The sequence below is a fragment of the Mya arenaria genome, chromosome 10 (genome assembly GCF_026914265.1).
Source record: "Mya arenaria isolate MELC-2E11 chromosome 10, ASM2691426v1".
Classification (NCBI taxonomy): Eukaryota; Metazoa; Mollusca; class Bivalvia; order Myida; family Myidae; genus Mya; species Mya arenaria.
Genome location: NC_069131.1, coordinates 42049474 through 42067156, shown reverse-complemented (window position 1 = coordinate 42067156; position 17683 = coordinate 42049474). Strand labels below are relative to the sequence as shown.

General features: G+C 33.6%; 1 protein-coding gene across 1 annotated transcript; it reads right to left on the bottom strand.

Annotated features, from left to right (window-relative positions):
- Positions 1-867: 867 nt before the first annotated feature.
- Positions 868-5658, bottom strand: LOC128205485 (uncharacterized). Its single transcript, XM_052907176.1, has 7 exons — positions 5598-5658; positions 4468-4616; positions 3674-3809; positions 2690-2818; positions 2350-2452; positions 1986-2062; positions 868-983 (listed from the first exon to the last, which is right to left on the bottom strand). Exons 3-7 carry the CDS (start codon positions 3734-3736, stop codon positions 891-893), a joined length of 465 nt encoding a protein of 154 aa, XP_052763136.1. The 5' UTR covers positions 3737-3809; positions 4468-4616; positions 5598-5658; the 3' UTR covers positions 868-890.
- Positions 5659-17683: the final 12025 nt, after the last annotated feature.

Genomic DNA, 17683 nt, shown 5'->3' with positions numbered 1-17683 from the left:
CACGAGGTTGGCAGTAAAACCGTCTAGTGAATTGTATTTTATAGTCAATTATGAACCAACAAGCAAATTTACAATACACTCACGAACGGCCAACTAGTTTTAGACCATTCTGATGACCGGCAGTGTTTATAAGCCAATATGTCACAAAACAAGTTGTCCGAAATTCCTGAAGGTTTCCAGCAGTGGTTTCGTTTCTTGCATCCTCTTCGGTTGCCATTAGTAGGCGATATGTCTTATCTATGATGTGACATAGAGATCCATAAGTCAACTATAAATCAATACAATTATAACGGGGAAGTTATTAACACAACTGTTTTATTCACATCCAGACTTCATTTAAACTCCCACGTATATACTCTAAGGAAAACGCTATCACCCTTATGATTCAACAATACATTAAACAGTTGTATATTGCTTATACAAACGCACAGGAAAATAAATCTTACGTTACACAACAAAGACGTCAAATACAGGCGAATTATCACATCACTGAATTTATAAAATGTGGATTACATTTCAAGGGGTGTGAGAGCTTTGTATACTTATTATCAAATCTGTATAGGTATTAGCAATTCCGTATTTAACAGACAACAATGAAAAAAATGGCTTAGTTGGAAATTAATGCCATAGGTTTAAAAGAATAACATCCAAAAAATAAATATCTAATTGATCAACTACTCACAATATAAAAACTAAGATAAACACATCGGCATCGTATAAACAAACATTGCCTTAAAGTTAAAAAAAAAGTAATTGTCGGGTATTAAGTTAGAAACACAAAGCCAATATATTTTTTAATAAAACAGCTTATTTATTTTTTGGAATGAAACTAGATATCAAAATATAACTGTTCTTATTATCCATGTACTTAATTCCATTCGACATTGCCTCTATTCGTTGGAACCAGCGAAGTAAGCGTACACATCCTTGTCAAAGGCTCGCAAGTATTCTAGTACGCTCTCATGACAGAAGACGAATTGATCCTGAAAAAATACAAATACATACTATTGCTTTCATTTAAGTATGCATATAATACAAACGCATACAAACGATACTTATTATTTAACATCATTCAATACACACATTTAAATGATCGCATGGTTTAAAATAAGATCAAGGCGCAATCTTGTAAATGATATATATCTTTTAAAATAACGCTTGTCAGCAACGGCCTCTAACTAAAAGTCTTTTTAAGAAAAACGAAAAAACAGCTACCAAATTCTGACAATACATGAACAATTTTCTTGGACAATCAATGTCAGAAAATCATTAACGGTCTCTGGCAATGGGGTCTGTGCAACCAAAAATCGACGTTTTTCTTTGAAACTATGTAAGAGGGAAACTATTAACATCACGTTTTTTACCGTGTAAGTAAGAAAAAAAGTAAAATAAATTGCAATAATACAACTTTGTGAAAACTCAATACATTAAGTAACAAAAGCACCCAAAACGCCCGTCCTATTTTATGACACCAAGTGGTTGTACGTTAAGCCATATTTAGAGAACGGACACTTTAAATACAGCTTTTGCCAATTCAAGGGTCATAACTCTGGAATGACTTAGGCGACATAGCTGGTCATCGAACCTGAGCGAGAAGTCCTGCCAATAAACATTCTGAGCAAATGTGGTGATGATTGGACGATGGCTTCTAAAAAAATAGACCGGCCTCAATTCTAGACACCGCCCACCCGGCCGCCACCCCACCATGTAAAGTTTTAATACGTCCCATTCTATGGACGGGCGAATATCAATTGGAATTAATATTTCTGTTTTCATCGATTTTATTTGAAACACTTAAAACAGCCGGATAAATAATATTTGTTTTATTATACAATATACATGGTTGTTTTAAACCATCAGAAAACTAATCAAAGGCTATTGTTTGAAAAATATAAATATCCAATAAAGAAAATGATTTAAAATAATGGTATAGGAAACCCCCAAAACACATTGAAAACTAGCAAACTAAACAAATTTTCACCCACATGTATATACACAACATTGATATAATCAGAAGATCCACTTGTCAACCCAAGGTAGAGTCGTGTTCGCTTATCATCACCTAGAATAAAAAGCTTTGTGCGTTAAAAATTTTCGGCCACTGGATTTGTCTCAGTTTTACTTGCATTACTATATTAGAGTACAATCAAATAAATGAGATTTGCGTTTGGAGATAATACTGTAAAGATATGAGCGCAGATTGCACTGCATCTTTGTTATTAAAGCTTTGATCATGTAATTAATCTAGGTATGTACTAAAAGGAACAATATAGGAAAAGGAAATATTTAACAGGTATGCCTGCATTAGTAATTACTATTAAGGACTACAAGGAACAGGGAAATAATAACCCGGTATGTCTGCATTGGCTCGATTGTTAGCCAAGTGCTGTTTGTTTCTTTCGACTGCGTTTGCTTCCTGTTTCGATCGCTGTTCAATGGTGTGTTGAAGTTGCTACAAAACATTTGAAATCGTCATTGCAAATGAATTTCAATGAAAGAGTTTAACATTACACCTTCTGGATCGGTTCATAATTTCCTTGTTGTACCCTCATTTAAATAAAACAAGATTGTTGAGTTGTAAAGATTTTATCATCTGACAAATAAACAAACACGCTGCAAACATTCAGCAAGTAATGACCTCAATTTTGAGAACTTAAAGAGTTATGTTTTAACTGTAATGTAAACCAACCTGAAATTGCCGGTTTAAGTCAGCTCCTCTTGTTGTCTTCATGTATTGCTGAAATTGTTCTGCTTTGATCGGTGTGCAGTTGCAAGTCAGGGAATACACAACAACCTTGTGGAGATATTGATACTGCTCCTACAAACAAATGGGGTTATAAAATCAATCCCAATTTGATAGTTAAACCCCTGACATGGCGTTAACAATTAATGATTAAACATGTTAGAATTGCTTTTTGTGTTGCAAATACAGGAACATATACTATCAAGAGTCTCTTAGGTTCTTTAAAGTCCCAGGCCAGAATTTGAAAAAACCCACAAAATTTTAAATATAGTTTTACTATATATATACCGTTTTGTTTATTTTTAATATTTTACTTGTTTATTCCCAGAGTAAGAACAATGACGCTTTTCATTATGAAACTCTATTAGCACACAGTTGTCAACCTTTTATTTGCTAAGATAAACTGTGTTTATAGTTTAAAACATTAACTGCATCATTTTCTTTAAAATCTTTTGCATTAGGTACTTATGGAATTTTAGCTTCGTCTGCAGATAGAGTTGGGATCCCTCATCATAGAAGTACTTGGGGTATACTTATTAGTTTAATTATTGTTTGTTTCATTCTTAAGGTTCCTCAAGTTAATGTTCTTTGATACGATTTAGCATTTGCGTTTTTTACTTTATTCGGTATTGTTGGGATAAGAAAGAGGTTGCGCACACCCCAGTAAATTTACATGTTACTTACCGTTCCAAGGCGGTACCTAACACTTCTTGATAACAATCCCTAGTTTTATATTTTATATATGTAGTGTATTGTTTGTGGAGTTTTGTGTTGTTATTCCATGTATCTGGTTTGTGATTTTCTGTATTTGTGTTCTATGTCACTGGCGTTGGCCCTGTGTCATTGAATGGAATTTATGTTTAAACGTTTGACTACTGGACGTGTTTCTGTAATTTTTCATATTGATTTGACATTACAATTTTATTATACCCAAGTCTGTATCATATTCGGCCTGTTCTGTCGCATGTTGACCACACATCCAGGGATATTCATCGCGTGTTCAGCTTCACCCTCCTTCGTCAGAATGTCAAGAGCAATGTACGTGCCAGTTCTTCCGACACCAGCACTGATAGACCAATATAAGATCGATATCAATAAACGGATATGTATTTGTATGAAACCACCTACGAATCGCAAAATTATAGCGTGTTCATATAAAAAATGCTACATTTAGCGCATGTATTTGCTTGTTGAATCGTTTGCCTAGGATCTACAAATAGTGCTGGCTCAGGAGGTACGCGAACATGACTTGCGAGGAACAAGTTAGAGTGTGTGAAAAGTAAGCAAATTCGAAAAACATAATCGGATTAATTTCTCTTTATCCTGTAAAAATATGTAAATATTCCATACAAAGTATCACACCCTATCTTTAATCGGCCAGTTTATGGCACCTGTTTAACATATGTTTAAAATTGAAAGCTTTGTTAATTGAAGACATGAGTAAAAGTCAACTTGTAATGAAGGGTCTATTTTTAGAATGCTTGATGCACCGAGTTTCTTGTAAACATGGTGTCCTAGTGGAAATCATTGAAACAATTTAATGCAAGGCTACTAATAAATCATTAAATATTTAACTTTTCAAAAACAACTCCAAATAAACTATAACCATTACATATTAAAAGTATTGAAACAATGGAAAAAGAAACATTGAACACTAAACTTATGTGCAACGTTACGACTCAACTAAGAATCATAGCAGACACAATATCATTACAAAGTTGTACCTGCAGTGGACCACAGTAGGTCCTTTATACGTTGTAGGGGTATTCAGTACTCTTTGTCTAAACTCAATGATCGCTGTGACGTCGTTAGGAATGCCTTTGTCTGGCCAACATGTGAAGTGCAGTTGGTAGATGGACCTTTCTTCGGATGACTTTGAGAATACAAACATATCGTTTTCTTTTATAATAACAATAACAGTCGCTGTATTTTCATTGTCTATAATTATGGTGTACGTGCAACATGCTATACTACAGTTTGACATTTACGCTATATGTACCAAGGCTACTGAACCGTTCCTTATTCGTCAAGGCGTGTTGTTGAAACTAGGTAATACGATTTAACATTGAATAAGGTTTTAAAGTTTACGATGACATGTCCACTAAATCCGCATGCTTTGTAAAAATGTTTTTTTATTGTTTCCGGGTATGTCAAAGAAAACAAGTTATTCTGATATAATTATGTATATCACGGAAGAAGTTAAAAGTCACATTCAGGCAAATGAAATGCAAAAAGATGTGCATACACGTGTTAGTGTAAGGGCCCTTCTGGTAAATTCAGCATACATATCCTCCGAGTGATTCTGAACTCGCCATACATATTGCTAGAACCAACGTTTGGCCAATACTGTTCACATTTAGATGACTGTAACAATAGATATTGGTTGACTTTAGTTTATATCAATGATGTGATACTTGGATATTTAATGTATTTTACTTAACAAACATGAAACATAAAATATTTAAGTTTGTGCTGTCTTATTCAATTTACACCTTGTTGCTCTTCCATGTACAATGTATATATTTATGCGTTAATATCCACATAGAGAACGTGAACAATAAGTGATGCAACGAATTACCCCATTTTCAATTAGATTCGTGACCATAACAATTTTCTCAACATTCTGTTGCCAAACCATTCGCCAAAAGGGTTCGAAATCATATCCCAGTTGCTGCGATATTGGTCCTTCAAGACATTACATATAAGCTTGTAGCAAAACAACAAAAACGCTTGCATTATAATCATCCTAATTGTATGTCATAGTCTTGGTATCTTACATGTATCCTTAATGTCATGAATAAATTTCAATTTATCTTACAAGTTGTTATTTATTATGATATTAAACTAGTTTTACCTAATGTGGCGATATATTATTTCCTCTTTTTATAGCCCTGCAAAAAAATAAAACAACGTCGTACACCGAGTAAACGCATATTAAAGAAGGAAGAATCCCATGTGCATTCATCCTAAATGTTATTTTATTTATGTTATTTTAATGAACCATCACTGTGAATTTCCCTCTAAGCAGGCTAAGGAAGAGCTGTACATGGATTGAAGAGTTGTGTCCGTTGATCTTTGTGCCTTCACGGGATCTTGGATAAACGTTTAGGCTACTGGGCTTTCCTTTTATTTACCCAAGCAGGCCGAATATAGGCTGAAATTACAGTATTAGGCAAAAGAAAAAGGTCAGTGTAAATCATAATGAATAAAGCTACACCTCGTATTGTCAGCAGCTATTATCAGTTTTTAAATCTGTACAATTGAAACACTTATATGGGCATTACAAATAATAGATAGCATGAACAAAGAAGTAAGGTAATTTAATTTGTCGATAACTTGACAACAACTTTGTCGAACACTATCGACCACAAATTAGAACAACCGAAGGAAAATAAGGAGAAGACGAAACTGCTCGCCATCAATTTATCTTTCAAATCTAAAAACTGTTTTCTGCTTTGAATATTTAAAAAAAATCTGAATCTGTAATATCGACCTATTGTGTTTCACTCGTAAAAACAAACAAACCCTTACATCAACAAAACTTGCATAGATGAAGTCCGTATCGCCATCCCGAATCTTCACTCTGCAGTCATCATCTGTGGTAAGGCAAAATGCATCAGTTATATATATTGACGATATCTAAAAAGAATTACATCCAAGTTGAATATAAACACAAATTCAGCCATACAAAAGCATACCGACATAACTTGCAAACAATCCACGTTAATCTATTTTTATAAACCTATTTATTATTGGACTTCAACAATCAGAAATGGATCTTGTAGTGTGTTTTGTAAATTATGTATGTATTTAAATCGCAAGCACAACATGCCGCAAAATTCTATTGTACGTAATTCACCTAATGCAGTACGCGGTTTCAACTCCGCTGACTTGACCTCATAAGCAGGCACGGGAAACAATGCTGTCGTATTCTCGCTTATATCACTTTTACCAATTTACACATTCATACTTGTTTCGATTTAATGATTTTGAACTTACATGGATAAATTCCCTTGTATCTGTTCCTTGGCATTCCTAACTTCTTTGTGAGTGGACGTACGGCTTAATAAGCCCTTGTGGAAATTTCTATCAAATAATGTTAGACCTGATTGACAATTTAAATTTATGCTGTCAACGATATAAATATACTTGATAGTGAATATAAAAAGTGTCCCTGTAAGATACTGTTAATATATACATATAAGCTAATTTACGGAATCAAACCAAAATGTGCAGTGATTTTTTTACCTAAGTGTAAAAACGTACGATGTATATTGTATATACATTTAATTTTCAATTCCATTTACGTTTTGCTCTACAACGAGTCTGGTAAATGGATATTACTAATTTAATTAAAGATAAGCTTAATTGAGAAAAAAATACACATTATTCATATAACTGATTTTAGACACTGGTATATTCAAACGGAGATGATAAAACAATGAAAAAAATATTTTTCAAAACCAGACTCCAAGACAAACTTCTAAATGTGTCATTTAACTTCAATTGTAATATTAACATAGTGTCAAAACACTTCACCTCAAATGCAGATCTTATTTCATCTTGTGATAACGAATCAACATATTCAACAAGGCCGTAAACAGAAACTTTAGCCTTCTGTAGAGCGAACGAGTTGTTGTAGTATACACCAGTAGTGCTTTGTACTCCTCGAATGTCATCTTTATCTGTAGTAAACAACAGTACATAATTCATACACGAAACAGAACCGATACCACATCAATATGTTTGAAAATCAATGATTTCGAAGATGAAGGTAGGTAATGTTAAAATTTAACACCAGCAGCTAGGTGAGTCTGTTTTGATACCTGTCTAATTGATTCCCCTCTTATACATTAAAACATAAATTATAAAAATAAACGGTAGTCTGCACAAGTTTTTACCGATTTCTATATCTATTTCGAAGGCCGATGCTGGTTGCTGTAGCGAAGAAGATCTGCTCGCTGGCTGTCGGTGACTTTGTTGCTTAGATTCGGTTGAAATTCGGTTTTTCCGTCCAATAGGTTCATTCGCTGTAGATTGTTTTTATCACGTTTTATAATAAACTATATAGTTTACGTACATTAAATCTAAGGAAGTTATAGGAGGAAATATAAATAAAAATAACTAAAGCTGAAAATGTATGCTGTCAATTATATGTCAATGAGCATCACATTATTACCAACGACAATGATAATTGAAGCGCTTAAATTGTTCAATTGACTTCGAAGTGTAAGCTTGGCCTTAGATCAACATTGAACATGCAATATACATGGCGTCTCAACAAGGGGACAATGTACAAAATGAGCAAGGTTATGGACTAACCTTCGTTTTTATCGTCGATGTGTTCGGCTTGGAAAGCTGTTGGAGAATTTCGTTTGAATCTTTCTACGGCATGCAGACGAATTATTCTGTAAAGTAATAGATCATAGTTAGCAAACACCTTGGCCATATTCGAATATGGTGGAGAACTTCTTGTCAAAGAATCATGCCATATACATAAGCTTGTACAATTTGATGTCAGACAGTTCAACAGGTACGAAAGTTAAAGAGGACCCAACCCACTGACAGGCATGTTTTGACACATAATACAGATTTGAATAGCTTTCAGAAGGTTATAAATATATCGTATATGCAAACTCATTTCAACGTGCCATTTAAGTTAAACTTGTTCCGCTATTGCCATTTTCCTCTTATGGCGTATGCGAGCCTTAGCACCTTGAACAATAAGTGTGCAATTATTTTAAATTTTCGACGCTTGCTTCTGACAAGAAGACATTCAAACTTTATCTTTCTGTTCTAATTGTAATGGAAGGGATTTTTTAAACAACATTAAAATATGGTTTACCAATGATCATTTCTGTGATGGTTGGTTAAAATTGGCCAATAGTTAAGGAGCGTAGGTTGTTTAAAGCAAACGATGGACAGGCGACGGACATACACTGATTTCAAACACTCACCTGGACACCTGACCACAATTGATATTGAATTGTTTCGAACACACATGTCTCATTTGAAAGTTAAATACATTAGTTAGATACAGACTTTCACAAAGTGTAATATACATCACAATAACGCCTAAAATTAATATTCAAAACACAATAATGCAATGGCATGCACATGTATAACGTAAATACCTTCGACGAAAAAAGGAATATCGCAATAACGCCAATAATTACGAAAAGACCAACTGTTCCTCCTGCAATAGCTCCTACTGCTGGTTCCTTTTTAACTAAATATAATATAATTGTATGTTTCAAATATAACAGATACAATTCGAATTAAAAAAAAAATGCATTTACGAATTAAGATTTAGAATATGAACTTAAATACAAAGACATCTGAAAAACGCGGACATCTCCATAAAAAAAAACTAAAATAAAACTTGCATATTTCAATAAATAGCTATTACCTGTGCAGTCGCCGCCTTTGTAACCATCAACGCAGCCAAAAAAAATACTCACCAACGCTGTTACAACTCGTTCCTGTCCCACTTTGCTGACAGTGCTCAGGGCAATCGTTTTCACACAGATCTCCGTACAAAGATCCTGAGCAACCATTCAAACAATGACCATTAGTTTGATCGCACTTGCTTTCAAAACATGAAGAGGAACACGATTTGTTGCAGTAAAGTCCGTGGGCAGTGGTCTCTGAACATGCGTTACAGATTCCGAATTCCTGATGACATGTTTCACAATTTGAATTGCACATACTTTCACACTTGTCTCCCCAATATTTTCTTATACAGCCATTGAAACATTGGCCTGTACTAGAATTACACTGCCCAGTCTTGCATTTACTGTTGCAACTAATGCAACTTCCATTTCCATCTAAGTACAATCCTTCCCTGCACAACGAACAATTGCCATTTGACTGGTTACACCTGACACAACCAGCGTCAATATCCTTACAATTCAGAGAACAATCCATGCCATAAAATCCATCTTCACATCCATTTGTACATTTGGTCCTGTTTGGCAGAAACCCCCTTTACAGTTTAAAGGGCACTCACAACATACGGACACGCTGCTATCAACAAAAATGTACTGTTCAGGCAATCAGTGCAGCCATTAGCAGAGCAAAACTTTGCATGACATTTGCATTGATGGTCAGGACGTCTCCATTGCTCTAAACAGCTTTCACAGTGTTCACTGTTTTCTTTACAGAAACAATTTGGACGACAACTACATTTTGATCCAGTATATCCGTTAAAACAGGATGTGCAATACGATACATCATTCTGTTGGCATGTTTTGCACTTGGAATCACAATCCGTTGTGCAATTGTTACCCGAATATCCATCAACACAACCATTCATACATACACCATCGTCATTACAAGCACCATTCTGACATCCAGAAGAACACGGTGTTTGACAGAAGTGACTTCTGTCGTAGAACCTTGTTTTACAGGCATTACAATCCGAGTTAATGGAACATCGACAATTCTTGTAATCACAATATTTTTTACAATTGACACCATACTTCCCTGGTATGCAGGTGTTGCAATGTGGTCCTTCGAAATTTGCTGTACATGTATCGCAAGTGCCATCAGTGCCATTACATGTTCCCCCTAAACACCCGACTGAGCAGGTCTTTTTACACAAACTGTTTTGGTCATAAAATGTGTCCTTGCAGCTAAAACATGGCTTGCCAGTTATTTGTTCACATGTATAGCAATTTCCTGGACAGGGATTGTGACATCTTTCGCCGTAAATGGTATCAACACAGCCATCATGGCAATAATTTTGCCCTTTACCAAGGTGATCCCCACATCGTGACGGTCCTCCCTTACAGCAAACACAATCAAGCGTGCAGTTCACCTCATTCTCGTCTATTACGACAGTCACTGAAAAAAAGTAAATACAAAACGTAAAATCGGTTTGTTTGTCATTGGCATAGTGCTTCAATGATATAAAGTCTAGGATACAAAACAACAATCTATATCGCGTTAAATGCGTTTTACCCTTTGTCAGTTGAAGAACATGCAACATGGCAAAGCGCATTGAATTAGACGTTTGGTAATGGTTCAAATACATGAACATCAGTAGTTCTTTTTTATAGTACGTAAAGAAATTCCTTTATCTGTTTATATAACTTTATTTCAGATGTATGCATAAAGAATACGAAAAACGCAGTTTAAACATATATGAAGACCGAGAAACGACATATGTTAAGTTGTTTATTATATTTAATAACAAAATGTGTCTTATAAAGTAATTTCATCAAGACTAAACGAGTATGATCAGTTAGTTTCATGTAAAAACAAACTTTTATTAAGAAACGTTATTCTAAATTGGTTTGGAAAAAATATAAGACGTAAGAGGGATTCAAAATCGCTTCCGGTATAAAAAAAGATCATGTAAGACTGCAATTTTCCTCTAGACCTAAGTCTATATACTTATTAGTTATGTTCGTTCAATTAATTATCTGCTCTTTGTCAGTTTTGGTTTGAAACTATACACATAAGTGCTCGTATGAGTCTTATTGACTTTTGCGAACAATTATTCACACAGTATCGGCAAGAAAGTAAAACATGAAAATAATATTTTAATTATTCAAAATGATACGCATACACACCCGCAATGCATGATCGAGCAACCCACAGGAAAAATATTATATGGATTATCATTCTGGTTAAATCCGCATTCTTTTCTGCAAAAAGAAATATGGACAGTTATGTTAAGGAACAATATCGGTAGATATTGTCGAAAAAAAAAACAGTGTAGCTTATTTAGGACATATACAAATATTATATTAGTTTAAGGGTCATATATTTCATTAAAGGAACATGAATTTCAAGAATGATGTACATATTCAATTAAAGTAAAGCAAATTTTGCGTGTGTATATGAATAAGGAATTTGGGGATTTTGAATTATAAACACTTTTCTTCTATAACAGTGCCACAAAGATTATTTTCTGTTAGACTGTCTTATGGCGTGGTGTAAGAAATTGGCCAAATTGGACAAACTATAATTTTGAACACAATTTGAAATGTAACCAATAAATAGAGCTCTACATTACGTTGTGCGCAGAAAAGATGCAATTATGCAAAAAATATTTCAATGTACGCACGCTTCATATTGCAAATTAAGCTTAAACACGTAAAATAATCTAGTTTGATGACGTCAGCGGTCCAGAATTTTTGTCAGATTTTTGGCCGGAACGGACCCCGCCAAAATATAATATGGACCGCTGAAGTCATAAAACTGGTGAATACGGCTTGCGATTTTCACAACGATGAACAGCTGTCACAAGTAAATATTAACTGCATTGTTTAATAAAACACTTCAAGAGCGCTTTTAAAATATTGAATGGTAATATAAAATGTTCCGAATAATATAAGGAATATAAGACACGACTTTGGGCCATATGGCATTATAAGGACCGGCCAGTTAGCCCCGAAGGTATATGGCTAAAAACTCGGTCCATATACACCTTCTTTGGCTGACTCGCCGGTCCTTATAATGTCATATGATACTCAGTGGTGTGTTATATTTCTTAAGAACTCGTCATATTAGCCATTGTTATCATCACAAATCGACCACAAAAAAATCCTGATAAAATCGATATGATTACAAAGTTTAGCTTTATTTAATTATTTATAACTCACCTTGATTAAAAATAAACATGCTCCAAATCAAGCTTCATCAACGCCTATCGTATATTGTATCCAAAGCAGGAAGATATTGTTGCAACAGACATGAACGCATAGCTACCTGAACAAAACTGGGCAGGATTATAACGCAATTTAATAGTTAGTAGAACAATGAAAAAAGAGTCAGTGACATATACTAAAGAAAATGTTTAAGAATTACAATGTTAGTTCCTCGCCCTGCCAAATTCAATGTGCTTTAGCCACGATGTATTCTGTCTTAATACTTTGATTGTAAATACAAAAGAGGACATTGTCTTGGAACCTGGCCTGATGAAAGAGCTTGTCATGAATACAATCCAATCTACCTCGTGTTATGGAAATAGGTTGGATCTTGTCTTGTTCAGTAAATGAAAGCGATTCGTTCAGTAAACATCCATTCATTCTGATAACGATTGATTCGATAAAGACTAACAATTGAAATAATATAAAAAAAAACCCATCGAGTTTAATGTCATTCTTTACATGTTCATTTATTGTGCGTTCAGAGTGACACTCTATGCCGATGTAAACACCACAAAAATCTCATTAATAGTACATTTGTGTCATTTGTTTTTAAATTAATTTCTAAAAAGGTTTCTAAAACAGATTTTAAAACGTTACTTTAATTTGGAAAATTATTTGAACATATCGTAAGGAACTGATTAAATTAAATTAGAAAGTATGCATCTTCTTGTGTTTTTTTGTGTGTTAGTGTCTAAATTATGAATAATTTAATAGTTATTAGATTATGATGATATGTTAATTATTAGGTTCTGAAGGGTGACACTGTCAATGGTTCCTGGGTTTATTATGGAAATTGTTATTATTCATATCGTTTGGTCCTCATTTAATAAAAATTGGTCATACGTGTCGGTATTATGTTTTACATATTTAAAATGCGTCCCATTTCGTAAATAAATATTATTATTATATGCTTGGTATATTTGTTAACGTTTTCATTGGTTGAAAGGCTGTGAAGTGTAAAACAATAGAAAGTAATATACACCGGTTAAAGATAATAGTGTTTTTAAATAAACCCGCGTGAGTAAAAAGACGTGATGTCTTTCCTGTTAAACGCCATGAAAAACTAAAGATAGAACTAATGTCTGCGACGTGATTTCTTGAGCACGTGACGAATACTAGTGTTACGTAAGCATTGTTTTATTTTGAAGGTTATTCCTAAAGGCACATAATAAAATATTAAACATTTACAAACTGATGGAATGGGTCTATATTTCATTGCCAATATTAAACGCTATTTAAGGAATGAATTGCGGGGTTGATACCGGGTTTAAACGCAATTTGGCTGGTCTTTGTACGCATGGGGTCCTTCGAATTGCGTTCATATCCTCGATAATGACACCAAACCCGCAATTAATTACTTATATGTACACCAATAGGTCATTATTTCGTTCAAAAAATGTTAAAACAATACTTCATTTCATGTCCGTAATCCTTCCTTACACATTCTGTAAATGGAACGAACCGACAGTAACCGGAAACATTGTATCAAATGACGTCACAATAACGCGGAAAAAGATCAACCACTTGAAATCACTTTTAAACGTAAAATTGAAACACTTATGACAGCAATACATTTAACATATTATAAATTGACACTTTCTAAAATGTTGATATATATTTACGGGCCTTGGACGAGACAATACAAACAATAACAAGATGAACAATATTCATGTATATTGTAATGCCATAAATTGCGATCCGAACATATCCGAAGATGTTGCGTTTATCGGATGATAACCGCAATTGCCGAAAGGCAGTTCGTTTAAGGAATGAAAGTATGAGGTGTAAATATTCACTGATTAACATTACCTTTTATGGGCCATTACACAGGATATGCAACTGTATACAATGTCATTCCCCTTATCCATCCATAAAAAGTGTGGTAGGTTACTTGTTTGCGTCAGGGCTATTTGCTGTACGCTACGTCAACTAAGTACATTTTCTATGTGTATATTGCACATGTTGAGAACGACACACACGATAGGACGTAAAACATATTCTTCGATCGGCATCTTTGTTTAGTATCATGACTTTAAAGACAGAAAAGTTATTGAACAGATTGTTGGTTACGATACGATGTAAAAGTACACGTAATATTTTTCAAATTCTTGGGTTTATACACGCCGTACCTACTTACTTAAAATGTTAAACATTAATGATAAAATTCTTCGTACGCGTGAACATTGATTTTATAAATGGTACGATAGTAAGGCAATCAATTTACCTTGCGCACAAAACATAAGTAACATTTATTCAAACCAATAGATTTTAATTGTACGAGAATGGTTTTACCTTTCAAAGTCTATCTAAATTATGTGATATGCAGAGATTGATACGAAGTAGTTTATTTCCATCGTTATAATTAAGGATTACTTTTACTATTAACCCTTTTTTCATTTTGTTGGAAAATAAATTCGAAACAGAGCATCCTCAGCCATACTTTAAAACTTTAAGAGTCTATTTCCATCTTTGTTGATGAATTTATGAATTCGGTAAGTAAGTGGTATCTGTGTAAAATATATAAAAATAGTACTTTTCAAAGTTAAATTTGTTAAGATAAACAGTTTACCAGATTAGCATACCAAAATTGTTGACTCCGAAAAGGAACTGAAGAAGACTACGAAGTGGCAAACCGTTCCAATTTTACCCTTTTGGATATTCTTTATCATGGTAAAATAAAGCCATTCGAACGTATAATAAGGTCACGAAATAAAATATGTCACAACAAACCCTTAATAATATTTTACCTAAGACTTCAAATTTCTATTGTAAATATGTTCGATGAAGATCAAGGGGAGACATTTCAATATTTTATGATCAATATTCTGACAGCAGTAATGTACCTTTTTAAAGGAAATAAATCCATTTTTAGGTCCATCTTGCAATCTTCAAAATGCATGTGTTAAATCGTTATTTTGCTAACAAAATTTAAGCTACAGGATAATGATATCAAGTTCTATAAATAGCAATAATCAGATTCTAAAGTGTTTAAGTACTATATAGCTAGTGCTTGTACACTTTTGTCATTCTGTGAGTTTTTGTCGTATTTATGCGTATGCGATAGCCTATTTGTACATTTACTCAGATGTGTTAATATCATTGAAAACATATGAAATATATATTAAGTATCATTTAGAATAATATTGCCATTGACAATAAGCGAGTATCCTTAACGATAAAAGGTTAAATAAAAGGATTAACCATGAAATGACAAACGCAATGAATGTAAAATGAAATATGCTACTAAAATATGGAATATAAGGCTTTGAAAAGGACATATGCTGTATATCAAACATATTAATAATGACCATGTTTTAATATATATTTATATCAACGTTAGCTTTAACACATTGTACACTAAATGTTGATATGAAGGTACTTTCTGTTAAAAATATGGACACGTTTTGGGACCATTCGATTTAGCCGTAAAGCATTTTGTCTAAAAAACATAATCATAACAAGTTAAGTAGTCCTGTTCATAATACACCATTACCGTTACGTGATTTAATAGTTGTTCGACATAACAATAATACAACATCAATGACATAAATTGGCCATTTGGAAGTCCACTAAATTCTTTCCATTGTGTCTTTTTTTGAAACAATCGCACTATTCTTTTTCTATCACATACTTAGAAAGTAATACAACCCCTTAGGTTTAGGCTACTTTGCTGGTCTTTTAGTATTCCCTTTAACTATAAACGCAGATGTCTCTGCAAACCACCGTATCCCATAATTGAATAATCTAACTGTAAATAAATATAAACTAATTAAAAAGAAATACCAACTCCTCCCCGTATTTTGAATTCATACTTGTAGATTTAACGGGTTGAAAATAAATGTGTAAACAATAAAAAACCCAAAACGACTTACACATATTTCGTACATTCAACGCATCACTTTAAATGTGTTTCGGAATACATTTCTTTGCTTGAGAAGGCCGATACGACAAAGTGATTGCAGTAAAATGTAGTATGAGTATGATATGAATAGGGAAACAATAATTTAATGTAAATACATTAAATAATATTTAAACAAATGCATTAGATAATATTATTTTAAAGTTAGATAAGAGACAACAATAGTTGACTTTATTTTTTTGGAACATTTCTCTAACGTTAACATATGTGTATTCTTTTCATATGTTAACAAACCATAAAAGATAATGCCAAAATAGTATTGAGTATCGGATACTTTACGACAAAGAACACAAATTTAAATACAAAGAGGCTATTTGTATGTTGCAGTGTAAGATCGTATGATATTCTAAAGAGTGAGCAACAAAATACATCACGAGTGGCATAGCCAGGAATGAAATATTTACTTTTGGTGTTCACGAAGTGCAATATATTGCGATCTTACACTTAACACTTCATAAAAAGGACTTTAAATGGCAGTTAATTGTAGTTTTTCAGAAAAGCGCGCCAAATTGTATGCGAAAGTAACATCATTTCGGAAATTACATCGTTTAATTTGCCCTGTGCGCGATGACGTTTGATTTGGAATTCAAAGCGAGCTAAAATTTCATAAAGTCGCATTGGTGTCTTATGATTTTAAGTATCTTTCATGTGTTTCCGGTACGAATAGAAAAATCCGACCCGAGGGCACGCACGTATGCCGGTAACGAGGCTTGCCGAGCACGTGCGACGTCGTTTACTGACTTCACAAAGCGCAGTAATTTTAATTCACTCTTATTGTCAAACAGTGCCTCTAAAACACGTTATTACGATTATTTAGTTTCAATTATTATTTAAAGTCTTGCATACTTATATATATATATGATTGCACGTTTTTAAAAAGGTGTAATATACTTTTTATATACCATACAATAAAAGAAATAAGAAGTGGCGCGTTGTTGCGCGAATCTCATCTAAAATAGTGGATGTAAGACGGGATTTTTTCCAGCACTGGTCACATGACCGGAAACACACGTCCGGTGTGCAGGAAAACTGATCCTAGCCATCAGATACAACAAATTCCAAATGGAATTAAGAATGATATGAGTTAATTTTGTTCCAACCTTTTTTAAATATGTTTTCAATTACTTTTGTTTACCTCTGGTCGTGTTTTGCACCACAAATCGGCATTATTTTACCACTAAACAACGCAACGATATAGCAGTAATCGATGGACACCAGTAAAGTCACCAAAAAGACACACCAGTCTTTTTGGAAAACACTATGAGCAATTAACTTCTGAAGACAGCAGTACAAAACTGCCTAGATGCGTATTATTATAATTTTTTCACAGGTAATGACTTGACGTTTGTCGCCACAATGTGT